The sequence below is a fragment of the Suricata suricatta genome, chromosome 8, assembly GCF_006229205.1.
Source record: "Suricata suricatta isolate VVHF042 chromosome 8, meerkat_22Aug2017_6uvM2_HiC, whole genome shotgun sequence".
NCBI classification, from domain to species: Eukaryota; Metazoa; Chordata; class Mammalia; order Carnivora; family Herpestidae; genus Suricata; species Suricata suricatta.
Window position 1 is genome coordinate 21991476 of NC_043707.1, and position 13550 is coordinate 22005025.

A 13550-nucleotide genomic window follows, 5' to 3' on the forward strand; every position below is an offset into this window, starting at 1 on the left:
CTGCAAGTCACGCAGGTAGAGCTAGCCCAGAGAACTCTCCCACTGCCCACTCTTACCAGAATTGGACTGGGCCAGGAAGGTAGGGGTGAGGGTGGGCACTAGGAACCATGCAGTCTGTGAAATGAGGAAGTGCTGCTCGGCTGACACCCTGACCCCAGCTCCCCCTGCCTGAACTTCCTCAGGAGCTACCAAGATGAGCTTCCCAGGCCCTTAAGACCCATTGCACCCACCTTTCTTATCTTGGCTACCTGGCTCAGTGCAGCATTCCTGGAGCAAAACTTCAAGTTCTTCTATTTCCTTGCTTTTGTCCCACTGTTCTCTGCTTGGCATGTTCTTCTCTTCTCTGCACGTTTAAATCCTTGAAAGCCCAGCTGAAATGCCACCTCAGTGAAATCCTTGTAGGTGCCTACTTCCCCTGCCCAAGCCAGAAGTGACCTCTGTTTCCTCCGATGGCTTTTAGCTGTGGCCGGAGATTGAAGGCATCTGTAGGTATATCCCCTTTCCAGGCTCTGGACTCCTTGAAGGAAGAAACGAGGTAGAATTTAGAGTTTGCCAAGTCAGGTGTCCACAAAGGTGGCCTGTTAGGTAACACAAGGGTTGGACTTGGGCTTGGTGAATGACTTTGGGCAATAGCATCTTGCAACCCAGCTCCCAGCTGATCATTTTCCGGTGAAAGGGATAGCCCAATGGGGCCAGATCTTATAATTTTTCAAAGAAAAGCTCTATCTAAATTTCTTTATGGAAGTTTCTTTTTTGTAGCACTAGTCATTAATTTAAGAAAATTTTTAGTACTGGGAAGCCTGGGTGGCTCAGTCATTGAAGCATCCTACTCTTGATTTCAGCTCAGGTCATGATCTTGTAGCTTGTGGGTTCGAACCCCACATCAGGCTCTGCACAGTCAGTGCAGAGCCTGCTTGGGATTTGGGGATTTTCTCTCTCTCTCTCTCTCTCTCTATGCCACTCCCCTGCACTTGTTCTCTCAAAATAAATAAACTTAAAAGAAAAAAAAAATTTAGCACTGTGCAAACTCCATAAGACACTTGTGCGGGCTAGTTTCATAAGTTTGCGACATCTGATTTAGTTTATCTGCAGGCTAGGCTGGTGCCTGGGAGGCATAGTGTTGTGGTATGTTTGGTCTGTTGTCCTGCTCTGTTACTTCAGAGTCATGTGACCTCGGGCAGCTTGCATAACGATTTGACCCTCAAAGCTCTCATCTGTAAGCAGGAGTGGTAGTCATAAAAGTTGTCTCCCACAGCTGTGGTTCTTAAAGTGCAGTCTAGACCAGCAGCATCAACATTACTAGAGAACTTGTTAGAAAAATAAACTCCAGGGGGTCCTGGGTGGGCTCAGTCGGTTGAGCATCCAGCTTTGGCTCAGGTCATGATCTCGCGGTTTGTGGGTTTGGGCCCCATGTCAGGCTCTGTGCTGACAGCTAGCTCAAAGCCTGGAGCCTGTCTTCAGAATTTGTGTGTCTCCCTCTCTCTCTCTCTGACCCTCCCCTGCTCTCACTGTCTCCCTCTCAAAAATAAATTTAAAAAAAAAACCTCTAGGGGCACCTGAGTGGCTCAGTCAGTTAAGTGTCTTGACTTTAGCTCAGGTTGTGATCTCACGGGTCATGAGTTCCAGCCCCGCATCGGGCTCTCTGCTGTCGGCACAGAGCCCACTTCAGATCCTCTGTCCTCTTCTCTCTCTGCCCCTCTGCCACTCACGCTCTCTTTCTCTCTCTCAAAATGAACAAACACTTTTAATAATAACAGAAACTGTGAGGTCCTACCTTAGACTATCTAAATTCTGGTGGTGGGGCCAGCACCCGTACTAGGCAGCCCTCCAGGGGACGAGGAAGAGTCACTGGCCTTGGGGCAGGCTGCCACTTGGCCCCCCTTAGCTGGTGCCTGGCCCCCACTGACTGCTCAGTTAATGATGGCTAGTGTACCATAGGCACTTAGATTAAAAAGCAAAAAATTATTATGCAGGAATGTGGTAGATAGAATAAAAGAAAAGCAGGCCACGTGCTTTAAGTGTAGCGATGAGGGACAGGAGTTCTGTGCTGGAGATGAAGGAAGAGAGGGCTGTAAGCTCAGACCTAAAAGCCCGGGACACCAGCCAGGCATAGGAACTTAGGTGTCCACAGGCAGAGTCTCAGAGCAGCGTCACTTATGGAATTTGGCCCAGGTGTTTGGGAGCACAGGAGAGGAGTTAGGAACTGAGACAGGGATGAGACCTGAAAAAAACTGGAATGTTCTAACCAAGGAGGTGCCTTCAGTGTTTTTAGTAGAGGAGGGATGCCGTCCTCCTTGTTTTTGAGAACAGCTCTCTTTGGATGCCAGGAAAGAGAGGAGAGACTGGAATGGACTGGGTGAGGAGGCTGGCGCAGGAGTCCGGCAGGAGTGGGGGTACCCCAGTGCGGAATGGAGAGTGGAGGAGGAGGGGAGCCTGGGATGGCAGTTCCATTAGGGATGGCATTTGTTGGATGAGTGAATATATATTGAGCACCTTTGTCCCAGTTGTTCGGGATAGAGCATGAGCACCTGTGTCCCAATTGCTAGGGCTAGAGCAAGAACAAGACAAAAACTCTTGCCTTGGTGGAACTTACATTCTAGTGGGCGGAGAGAAAAAAAGATCACATGGTGAGATGCGGGGGAGATAATGCAGAGAAAGGGGAGGAGTGTGTGTAATGTTACTGAGTCAAATCGAGTAATCACAGAGGGTCTCACTGGGGAGATGATGTGAGCAGCAGATTAGATGAGGTCGGGTTGTGTGGATGTTTGGGAGAAGAGCAAGCGGTGCAGGTGGAGGCTCTTTTATCTCAGAAGCAGGTTTACGGAGTGGTGAGGAATAGATGTGGAGGCACAGCTAGTCTAGATGCCTAGGTTTGGGCACAGGAATGGCCAGGGGTGCTGATCTCTCACCTGTCTGTCTGCCCAGGGCAAACAGAGAGCCGTGGGCGGCTGCAGGGGGTCGCAGAGCTGCGCCTGGCAGGCCTGGAGCTGACAGATGCCTCCCTGCGGCTCCTGCTGCGCCACGCACCCCAGCTGAGCGCCCTGGACCTGAGCCACTGCGCCCACGTTGGAGATCCCAGTGTCCACCTACTCACAGCCCCCACTTCCCCACTCCGGGAGACCTTGGTGCACCTCAATCTTGCTGGTAAGCATTCTGTCTGTCCATCCTTCTAGTGTATTCGTCCCCAAGGCCAGCGCCCACCCCTTACTCACCTTCCTAGTCTCCGATACTTCACCCCTAGGTTGCCACCGCCTCACGGACCACTGCCTCCCGCTGTTCCGCCGCTGTCCGCGCCTCCGCCGTCTAGACCTGCGCTCCTGCCGCCAGCTCTCACCTGAAGCTTGTGCCCGGCTGGCAGCCGCTGGGCCCCCTGGCCCCTTCCGCTGCCCAGAGGAGAAGCTACTTCTCAAGGACAGCTAGTTGGGTGCCCCCCCCACCCACCCCCAGGACTCATCAGGAGCCTGGACCTTGGGCCTTCATTTTATCCCTGCCAGGAGGCCAGGTTACCCACCTCATGACTTGGGATTCCTGCCCAGGGACTCGAGCCAGCCTCCCTCCTTCTCTGCCCCCTGCACTGATATCTCTGGGGGTCTCTCCTTCCCATCCCCTCTCCCTTCCACCTGCTTCATTGTCCATCCCCTGGGGGGAGTGGGTCAGAGGTACTGGGGGTTGCTGAGCCAAAGGGATGGTGGGAGGGGGGTAAGGTGCAAGTCTGAGGGAGGGAAATGGGGAAAGGGTATCTGCACACAGGATACTGGGAGCCAGGGGGCTGGGGGAGGTGGAGGATGGGCAGGGGGAGGGGGGGACAGAAAGCAGACCACCAAGGGTTCAGGGAACAAACACCAGATACTTGGAGTTGGGGGGTGGGGGTGGGCCAAAAAGGGAAACCAGAGGAGTAATTGGGAATCCACATGTCAGAGATGGGGGGCACTCGGGGAAACAGGGGAAAGCCAGGGCTGAGCGAGGGGTGGGGGCAAAGAGCAGGTGTGGGGGCAGTAGTACCCCCCTCAGGGGGTCACGCCCCTCTCCTTACTCCCTCCCCAGATTTCAGTTCCTTCCCCCCCCCAGCCCTGACTCCTTGAACGTCACTGACAATGGCAGCTATTGCGAGGAGTGGGGGCCCGCGGGGTTCAGCGCGGCCCAGGGGAGTGGTGAGGGGTACCCCAGCCCCCTGCCTGCCTCCCCGCACAATACTTGAACATTCATCTGTACTGAAGTGTTACTTGAACCGGGGGAACCTCGGACCTGGGGGAGCCGGAGTGAGGGGACTGATTCGCTTGGACTGAGAATGAGACTGGACCGGTGGGCACCCAGCTTGGACTGCGCCACCCCCAGGCTCTCTCTTGCTTTACTGTATCGAGCAGCTCCACCCCTCCTGACCAGGGGTGGGGGTGGGGATGGGGTGCCAGCCCAATGATGGGAAAGATGGGACTCTTCCAGCCTGGCTCTTCCCACTCTTTCATCGTCATGGAAACTTGTATCCCATTTGCCCAGGGAACTGCCACTCCTGGTTGCCATGGAAATAGCAGCCAATGGACGCCTCCCAAAGCCAGTGCTAAGGCTGGAAATGGCCCCTCTTAGTTGCCATGGGAACTTAGTAACAGACTCTTTGCCCTCCCCGGCCCTCCTCCAGGGTGGGGGCGGGGTTTGGGGATCCAGGGGGAGGAGTTGGGGCCAGGTCCCGCCCCTCAGCCTCGGCCTCCAAGGGCAGCCGGGTTGTACCATGTAGGGGAGGGGGGATCTATCCACATACCTCAGGTAACAGGGAGGTGCGAGGGTGGGGGGAGGGACTGGGCGGACCAAAGGCCGGAGGGGAGGGGGTTCTGGGTATGGCGAAAGGCTTGATAATGGGGCCGCTTGTGGGAGGGGGAGGAGGCAGCCCGGCGGGGGCAAGTGGGGGGTCCCAGCCGGGCTGGGCCCCTGGGCCCCGGGTCTGTACAATACGGTTTGCTATAAAATTCAAAATCTTCCAGCCAGTGCTGCCGCGTTCGTGTGTTGTCTCTTTGGCGGTGGGGTGGGGGTAGAGCTGGTCTGACGAATGCTCACGTTTGGGGCCTCCCGGAGAAGGGGCTGTTTGGATGGATCTGGGAGTTCTTAGGATTCCCTGAACTTTCCAGAACTGAGGATGCCGGACCTCCAGTGGTCCCTAAAGGTGGATAGGCTGACCCTCTTTCAGCTCACCATTTAGGAGGGAGGGGATGGGGGTCTGGACATCTAGAGGGTGTCCAAATGTGTCTCAATGGTCCAAGGCTCGGGAACTCCCAAGTCATACGCTGGGTCTAGGTGTTTACGCCCTCGGGTTTCGGCGCCTGGGTGAGAGTGAAGTGGCATGGGGTCGCGGGGTCCCTCGGGATCTCGGCCTACAGCCCCCCGGCTCCACCCCATCATGTGGCCGCCCCGACTCCGCCTCCGTCCCAGTTCCGGTTTCGGCCTCTGCTGTCCCGCTTCGGCCCCTGGATCTCCCTGCAGACGACTGCTCCTCCTGCTCCGCTTGGGCGCCTCTTCGTGGGAGCCCGCCGCCCGCATCCTCGCTCGCCCCGCCGTGGGATGGGGCCTTCTGACGGCCGGGGCCCGCCCTCCTGGGACCCCCAGGGCGACTCGGGGCCCCCGTGACCGCCCAGCCCGCCCAGTGCTGCGGCCCCCAGGATGAAGGGCAGCGAGGGGGACGCGGGCGAACAGGCCCCGCTGAACCCGGAGGCCGAGAGCCCCGCGGGCTCGGCCACCTACCGAGAGTTCGTGCACCGGGGCTACTTGGACCTCATGGGGGCCAGTCAGCACTCGCTGCGGGCGCTCAGCTGGCGCCGCCTCTACCTCAGCCGGGCCAAGCTCAAAGCCTCCAGCCGCACGTCTGCCCTGCTCTCGGGCTTCGCCATGGTGAGGGGAGGGAAGGGGCGCACAGGGTGGGGGTGAGGCACATGGGGGCAGGGGGTAGTGGACGAAGTAAACGGGTCCCCACGGGAGACGGGACAGAGGAAGGGGTTTTTAAGAGGTAAAGGAGTACAAATAAGGTCCCATGGGACTATTCAAGTCCCGTTTGCTGAGTGTGCGTGGGTGTTCGCGCGCGTGTATGGTTGTGTATGTAAATAGACCCCTCGCAGAGGTAGGGCCAGAGGGAGGGTAAACAAGCCCCGAAGGTGTCCTGAGGGGAGACAAATCACCCTCGGGGATACATATGCAAGGGTGGGGCAAAGAAGTCCCAAAGGGGCACGGTCCCAGGCAGAAGTCCTTACTAGGTTACCACGAGAGATTCAAAGGGAGTTTGGTGGAAGCTATAAAAACAGGGCAGGGAGGGTCAAAGAATAAACTGAATAAAGTGGTCACCCAACTGAAGGTGGCCCCATCCCAAGGAGGGTGGCCAGTCGCTAGCAATCACAAAGAGTGCTTGGTATAACAGCAGGACAGCTTTGAGCAGAGAGGATGCCTGTGAGGAAGCTGCTGGGGAAAGAAGCTGATGAGGAAGCTGATAGTGATTTCGGAACTGATAAACTGCAGGTGTGGGAGGATGATCTCAGCCAACAGACCTAGCGGAGGAAATGGGACTGAGAGAATCTCAGGGTCAGGAGGAGTCAGCCGACCCAAAGCCTGGCTCCTCCCAGCCTGTGGCCAGCTGTGTGACCCTCGACAGGCATCCTCCCCCTCGCAGTCCAGTTTGAGAAACTGTGAGATCATGGAGGGTGTGCGCCCTCTGTAGCTTGCAAGCACCCGCTCTGGGATGAGCTGATTGTTGTCATCAAACTCCAGATCCCAGCATGTTAGAGCAAGACACACATCAGAGATGGCTCAGCCAGCCTGTTAATTGGAGAGGCATGGAAGCCAAGGCCCAGAACGGGGCAGTGCCTCTGCCAAGAGCACTCAGCAGGTAAAGGATACAGAATGAACTAGGGCCCAGGATCACTGGACTCTGTTAGTCCCGAGTTTCCCCACCATCGCGACCGGAAGAAGAAAGTAAGCTGGAGGAGGGACTTCATAGGAACATATGGAGATGCGGATAGCAGGGTCACAGCACTAGGTGATTCAGGTTAGTCTCTGCCTCTCTCTTTACCATAGCCTATGTAATTTGAATGATGAAAGGAAAAGTCTATCCTTAAGGGTCATCCAAGTTCTATCATTTTCTATAGGGGCCCGGTATCCAAAGGCCAGTCTTTTCCTGATGCGGGGTCAGCTAGGGACAGGGAAGTGGCTCCCTTTCTCCTGTACAGACTGCAGAGGGAAGGAAGCCACTTCCTGGACCTAGCAGAGGGAGGTCCCCCACCCCCACCCATTCCATGGTCCAGCCTGTTCCCAAGGGGACAATCCGGCCTGCTGCTGGACTTGCATGTTGCTGAGGTGACAGCTTAAGCACCAGGACCTTCTCTGCAGGCTCAAAAGACCAGATGAGGAGGTTCTGGGGGGCAGACTGGCCTCAGTCCTGCCAGGGGAGAGCATGGCTGGGTCAGGCTCTGGGAGAAACCAGGACTAGGCCTGGCCCAGATCCCTGTCAGTGGAAAGCACCTGCTAACACTCACCATGGCCCAATTTCCGAAAATACTTAGCCTTATCTTCCTACCATCACCCTCCAGGCTCTGTACCTTCTTTCCCTCAGCCCCAGAGCAATCTGATGGATCCTGCAAGAACTAGGCACAGGGAAAGATCCAGATTCTGGGATCTGGGTAGCCTGGGTTAGAATAACATACAAATTGTATTACACTGTCATGCAGTACCAGGCAATGTGCTTAGAGTTTTTACGTGTATCACATTATTCTATGAGGTAGGTACCACTACTATGGCCATTTTACAGATGCGAAAACAGGATCAGAGATGTTAAGGCAACTGCCCAGGATCCCATAGCAAGTAAAGTAGCAGAATTTGAACTTAGGTAGTCTGGCTCTAGAATCCAAATTTATACAAGCCTAGAACAGGATCATCAGCACAAATGTTTGCAAAGGACAGGCAGGTAATATGGACGCTAAGTTGGCTGGGTGGGGACTGTGGATATCAGGAGACCCCATGACCTATCCAAAGGGAGCAGTCATGATTCAATTCTAGCTGAAAGTTGCCATGCAGGAATGTGGGGCTAGTGTAACCAGATCTTCCAAATTTTCTTTTTTTTTAAATTTTTTATATAGTTTATTTTTGAAACAGAGAGACAGAGCATGAGTGGGGGAGGGGCAGAGAGAGAGGGAGACAGAATCTAAGACAGGCTCCGGGCTCTGAGCTGTCAGCATAGAACCTGATGCGGGGCTTGAACCCACGAACCGTGAGATCGTGACCTGAGCCAAAGTTGGACGCTTAACTGACTGAGCCACCCAGTCGCCCCTAGATCTTCCAGATTTTCAAGAGGATCCAGAAATAGGGATATTTATATGAAATCTCTAGAGTTTTTCTATTTTTTAAAAATGTTTGTTTTTGAGAGAGCAGAGGAGGGGCAGAGAGAGAGGGAGACACAGAATCCAAAGCAGGCTTCAGGCTCTGAGCTGTCAGCACAGAGCCCAATGCAGGGCTCAAACTTACAAGCCGTGAGATTATGACCTGAACCGAAGTCAGACGCCCAACTGACTGAGCCACCCAGGTGCCCCAAAATCTCTAGAGTTTTAAAAGTGCAACCTAATTCCTTAAAAAACACCATGTGTGAGCCAAGCAAAACATGTGGAAAACTGGCTTGGGTTCATGGTATACCAATTTGCAAACACTGGCCTTAGACTTCAGTGTTTTTGTTGTTTTTTTTTAAATTTTTTTACATTTATTTATTTTTGAGAGACAGAGACAGAGCGTGAACAGGGGAGGGACAGAGAGAGAGGGAGACACAGACTCCGAAGCAGGCTCCAGGTTCTGAGCTAGTGGTTAGCACAAAGCCCGACGTGGGGCTCAAACCCATGAATGTGAGATCATGACCTGAGCAGAAGTCAGATGCTCAACCGACTGAGCCACCCAGGTGCCCCTTTTTTAAATTTTTAAATATTTTTTTTTTTGAGAGGGAAAGAGAGAGTGCAAGGAGGGGAGGTACAGAGAGAGAGAGGAAGACACAGAATCTGAAGCAGGCTCCAGACTCTGAGCTGTCAGCTCAGAACCTGATGCAAGACTCAGATCCACAAGCCATGAGATCATGACCTGAGCCAAAATCAGCTCAGTTAACCAACTGAGCCATCCGGACTTCAGTGTTAATAACGCTGTTAAGTGTTAATAACACTAGTATTAATAACAGTTAATAACACTAATAATAACACACTTACCTAGCACTGGGTGGCTTATGCCATTTTTACCACTTGGTGTCCATTATCTCATTTAATTTTCACAACAACCCTGTAAAGCAGGTAGGCACTTTCCAGATAAGGAAATTATGGCATAGAACTATGTCAGTTGCTCAAGACTCCACAGCTTGTAGAGTTGAGAGTGAACCGAGGTGGCCCTGCTCCAGAATCTGCTTTTGAACCTCTATGTTATAACAAGGGAGGATTTCCAGGAATGTGTCATCCAGCCCTGTTGATAGCCAGGTCCAGTACGGGACAGCCTTACCCAGGGTGCCAATTCATTCACTCAACAGAAACTAAGCACCTTCTTCCTGCCAGGCACAGGTCTAGGTCCTAGGGATATATCGGTAATGTATACCAACAGGTAAAACAACCTTCTACTGCCAAAGAGGTTATGGGCACTCAATCCATCTCTGTCCCCACAGGTGGCCATGGTGGAGGTACAGCTGGAGAGCAACCACGAATACCCGCCAGGCCTGCTGGTGGCCTTTAGTGCCTGCACGACCGTGCTAGTGGCTGTGCACCTCTTTGCGCTCATGGTCTCCACCTGTCTGCTGCCCCACATAGAAGCTGTTAGCAACATCCACAACCTCAACTCTGTCCACCAGTCTCCACACCAGCGACTCCACCGCTATGTGGAGTTGGCCTGGGGCTTCTCCACTGCCTTGGGCACCTTCCTCTTCCTCGCTGAAGTTGTTCTGGTTGGCTGGGTCAAGTTTGTGCCCATTGGGGCACCGTTGGGCACACCAGCCCCTTTGGTACCTGCCTCCCAGGTGCCTGGGACTCTGTCACCAGTGACCACCTCCCTTAGTCCAGCTTCCAAGCCATCCTCTACTTCTGTAGCTCCACCACAGGCTGAGCCGTCTGAGGCCTGCCCACCCCTGCAAGCATGTGTTGTTGGAGGAGCCCATGGACCAGGCTGGCAAGCCGCCATGGCCTCCACAGCGATCATGGTGCCTGTGGGGCTTGTATTCGTGGCCTTTGCCCTGCATTTCTACCGCTCTTTGGTGGCACATAAGACAGATCGCCACAAGCAGGAGTTAGAGGAGCTGAGTCGCCTGCAGGGGGAGCTGCAGGCTGTGTGAGGCTGATGTTAACCACTACTGTAAACACTGCCTCCCTCCGGTCTGCCAGAGGACCCAGGTCCCCAGACCCCATTCCCTGCCCCTGCCTGGAGCCACTCCTATGGCTGCTCCCAGGTAGAGGCCAGATTCCTGCGTTCAGGGTCTTTTGGGCTGGGCCTTGGGGCAGCTTTTACATTCCCAGGGATTCTCGCTGCTGGTCTATCCCAGTCTGTCTACACCTGGGCTGAGAAGAGCAAAGGAGGAAGTAGAAAGTCTTTAGTCCAAGACTTAAGGGGAGGCAGGGAGACCCTGGTCAGACCTTTGGTGCTGACCCTTAGCAACTTAACCCTGTACAGGATGTGGAGGTCAGAAGGTTACACACCCACACAGCTGCCTCAGAAAGTAGCTAACCCTTGCTTTATTTTTGTAGAATCTACTTTACGGGTGGCATTTTGGGAAAGCTTTTCCCCATTTCCAGATATTGATGGGTTCCACATTTTTGCTTTAGTTGGTGAAGTGGATTTGGGTGATTCTGACCCAGACATAGGTCCAGTCTTTCCTAGGAGGAGCCTCTCTATTTTTGGAGGTTCAAGTGCCTGCCTCACTGCCCTAGACCCACACTTAAGCTTCTGCATCTGGTTCTCACTCTCCTGGGCCAGGGCTGGAGATCTTTGGAGACTGAGGGCCTGTGTGCCCAACCTGACTTTCTAGTAAGAATTGGGGGTGAAGAGGCTTTAATGGTGAAGGTCCAGTCACTAGCCCTTGGGATACAGAGCTATTCTGACACTGAATTTTTGATGCACCTTGTTTTGTATAATAAAATGTGTTTCACAGATGTCCCCGTGGCTGTGAATGGGGTGAAGAGGGGGCCTCCTTGGGATCAGGTGACTTATTCTTAAGAGCCAGGTGGAAGCAGATGTTCCTGGGGGTGGGGCAGAATGGTTCCAGATATGATCCCCTTCTGGTGCTGACAGGGGCCAGTAGCTTCTGATTTGGAGACTGAGTTATTCCAAGGCTAAAACTTTTTGCACTCTTGATCCTGAGTCTCCATCTCTTCATTGATGATTTAGAGTAAGTTTCTTTTGGTGTAAGATTCTTTCCTGAGTGACGACTACACACTAGGAGCAAGGTTATCTTATTTAACCTTCACAAGGACTTCAAGAGACAAGTCTTCACCATTTCCATTTCAGAGATAAGGAAACAGGCCCAACAAAGTGGACGATCTTGCCCAAATCCAGTGAAAACTTGGACTACCTTTACTGGTAACTTGGGAAATCTCCTGTCTGATAGGAGAAAAGAAGCCAACCTTTCAACTGGGACAAGAGAATCTGTTGTCATCATCAGTACTTTCATGTAAAAATTAGGCTTTCATGTAAGCCTAATTTTCCTCAAAAATTCAAGGGGCTCTAATCCTTGCTCCTCTATTATCAGCATGGGAACTTGGTCAAGTCCTTTTTTCCTATTACTTAAAACTGTGAATTTGCAGGAACCAGGCCTCAAGGGCCTTTCCTGCACTTTTTTTTTTTTTTAATGTTTGTTTATTTTTGAGAGACAGCTAGCATGAGCAGGAGAGGGGCAGAAAGAAAGGGGGACAGAGGCCAAAGCGGGCTCTGTGCTGACAGCAGAGAGCCCTGTGCAGGGCTCAAACTCATGAACGGCAAGATCATGACCTGAGCAGGTCAGAAGCTTAACTAACTGAGCCACCCAGGCACCCCTCCTGTACTGTTCTGACTCCTGTAACAGTCCTGAGATGGGAATGAACATCCATTTTTGGGAGGAAGAATCTTGAATTTTGAGAGGTCAATGGCTGCCCAAGGTCACACAGGGGACTAATGTAGGTAGAGATGTCTGAAACGTAGAGCATCCTCAGCTCAAGCAGAGGGGCCTTCTGGGAGTGCGGTTACCCAGAAACCGGGATGCCTTCCGTCCAAGCGAAAGAAAAGGGTACCCAGCCTCGGCTCCCTTAGCGCCTGGGATGGTGCTGCCCTCCAGCGGTGGGACCATGTAAGCATAGCCCCTCGCTCCGGCGGAAAGCTGGGAGCACTGGACCTTGGTGCTTGGAGAATCGACCAGCCCAGCCTAGCTCCAGTAGGCACTAGTTTATTTTTCACAAGACCCGTTCTAAGGCCTTTAGCCCCCTCCCTTCCCAAGGCTTTTCACAGAACTTTGAGGTAGCATCGAATTTAATTACGAATGGTGGCTGGATTATAGGCAAAATTAGGCACGTTCTGCAGGCCTCAGTCTCCCAATCTGTCAAATGGGCATCTTAAACAGCTAGGGGGAGAGCGAGAGGAAAACGTTCCCGGTTTTGTGTGCGACGCCAGGCAAACGGACTGAGTCACCGCTGCTGGTTGTATTTTTCCATCTACTGGGCGCCCCTCCCAGCCCGCACCTTTTCGGTGGGTCCTGCAGGAAGCGCCCCCGCGACGCCGGGCTTTACACGCCCTGGCCACGCCCTCTGCGCGCCGCGCGTTGGCCCCGCCCACAGGAGGATCCGCAGATTCGCTAAGCCAGCCATCAGAATTACCTGGGGCTCTCTATACTCGGCTGGAAATTCTCATCGACTCCGAGAGCAGCTCTGGGCCGTAGCCATTTCCCCGGGGTCGGAATTGGGCATCCCCTAAGCTCTACTAGTAAGAAAGATACGGGAAACGTGGCCAACTCTGCCAACGGGGCTTGGCTAACCAGGCATTATTTTCTTGACTCCACCAAGGCGGGTGAAGGAGGCGACAGCTGAGGCCAGGACCACAGGAGCTGTGGTGAATCTGCAGCCTTTCAGGCTTTTGGCCGCACAAGGAAGGGGCAGGAAAGAAGAGCTAAGGAGCGCGCATCCCATCCACCGATTCGCCCCGCCCGCCTGACGAATCTGCGCCTGTTCAACGCGCCACTCAAATCTCCCCAGCTCTGGCTGGCCTCCTCCCCTCCGCCCCGCCCCCTTTTCCTCAGGGATTAGTCGCTGCATTCGTCGCCGCCGATTCGTCAAGGACCCCAAGCCAGAGCAGCTGGGTAGTTGTGGTGAAGCCCACTCTCCGGGGAATGCGGCCAATCTCCAGGCTTCCTAGGCCGCAACTCTCGAGCCTTAAAGGGCGCCGGCCGAGGCGAAGCCGCTTTCCTCGGCCCCGTGGGTCTCCAGACGGCACCCGTGACGAAAGTGCGAATGTAGACGCTGTGCCCGCTGGGCCTCGCGCAGGTGGCGGTGGTGTTTGGTGCGCGCGCCGGGGAGGTGGTGGTGGGGGGGCGCCGCCGCCGCCACCGCTGC

General features: G+C 54.0%; 3 protein-coding genes across 7 annotated transcripts in view; all 3 read left to right on the forward strand.

Annotated features, from left to right (window-relative positions):
- FBXL19 (F-box and leucine rich repeat protein 19) overlaps positions 1-3748 on the forward strand; it is a 19927-nt gene extending 16179 nt beyond the window's left edge. For 3 of the 5 annotated variants that reach the window (XM_029949233.1, XM_029949234.1, XM_029949236.1), the window contains 2 exons: positions 2926-3144; positions 3242-3743. In XM_029949233.1, coding sequence (XP_029805093.1) covers positions 2926-3144; positions 3242-3420 — 398 coding nt within the window. In that variant the 3' untranslated portion in view covers positions 3421-3743. Of the gene's footprint in view, positions 1-2925; positions 3145-3241 lie in introns of all 5 variants that reach the window. The other 2 variants (XM_029949231.1, XM_029949232.1) reach the window with 2 other exon arrangements.
- Positions 3749-5434: 1686 nt separating this feature from the next.
- On the forward strand, positions 5435-11126 carry ORAI3 (ORAI calcium release-activated calcium modulator 3). Its single transcript, XM_029947638.1, has 2 exons — positions 5435-5874; positions 9653-11126. The coding sequence occupies exons 1-2, from the start codon at positions 5647-5649 to the stop codon at positions 10310-10312; spliced, it is 888 nt and encodes a 295-aa protein (XP_029803498.1). The 5' UTR covers positions 5435-5646; the 3' UTR covers positions 10313-11126.
- A 1710-nt stretch (positions 11127-12836) lies between these two features.
- The window catches only part of SETD1A (SET domain containing 1A, histone lysine methyltransferase), a 23469-nt gene continuing 22755 nt past the window's right edge, over positions 12837-13550 (forward strand). The window contains exon 1 of the mRNA XM_029946060.1: positions 12837-13442. The gene's annotated coding sequence lies outside the window, so the exon portion shown is untranslated. The remainder of the gene's footprint in view (positions 13443-13550) is intronic.

Bases quoted from the DNA above. Each gene is read 5' to 3' on its own strand.
- ORAI3 (XM_029947638.1), top strand. From the start codon at position 5,647: ATGAAGGGCAGCGAGGGGGACGCGGGCGAACAGGCCCCGCTGAACCCG. The intron at 5,875-9,652 runs GTGAGGGGAGGG...CTGTCCCCACAG, and splicing joins TGCTCTCGGGCTTCGCCATG to GTGGCCATGGTGGAGGTACA.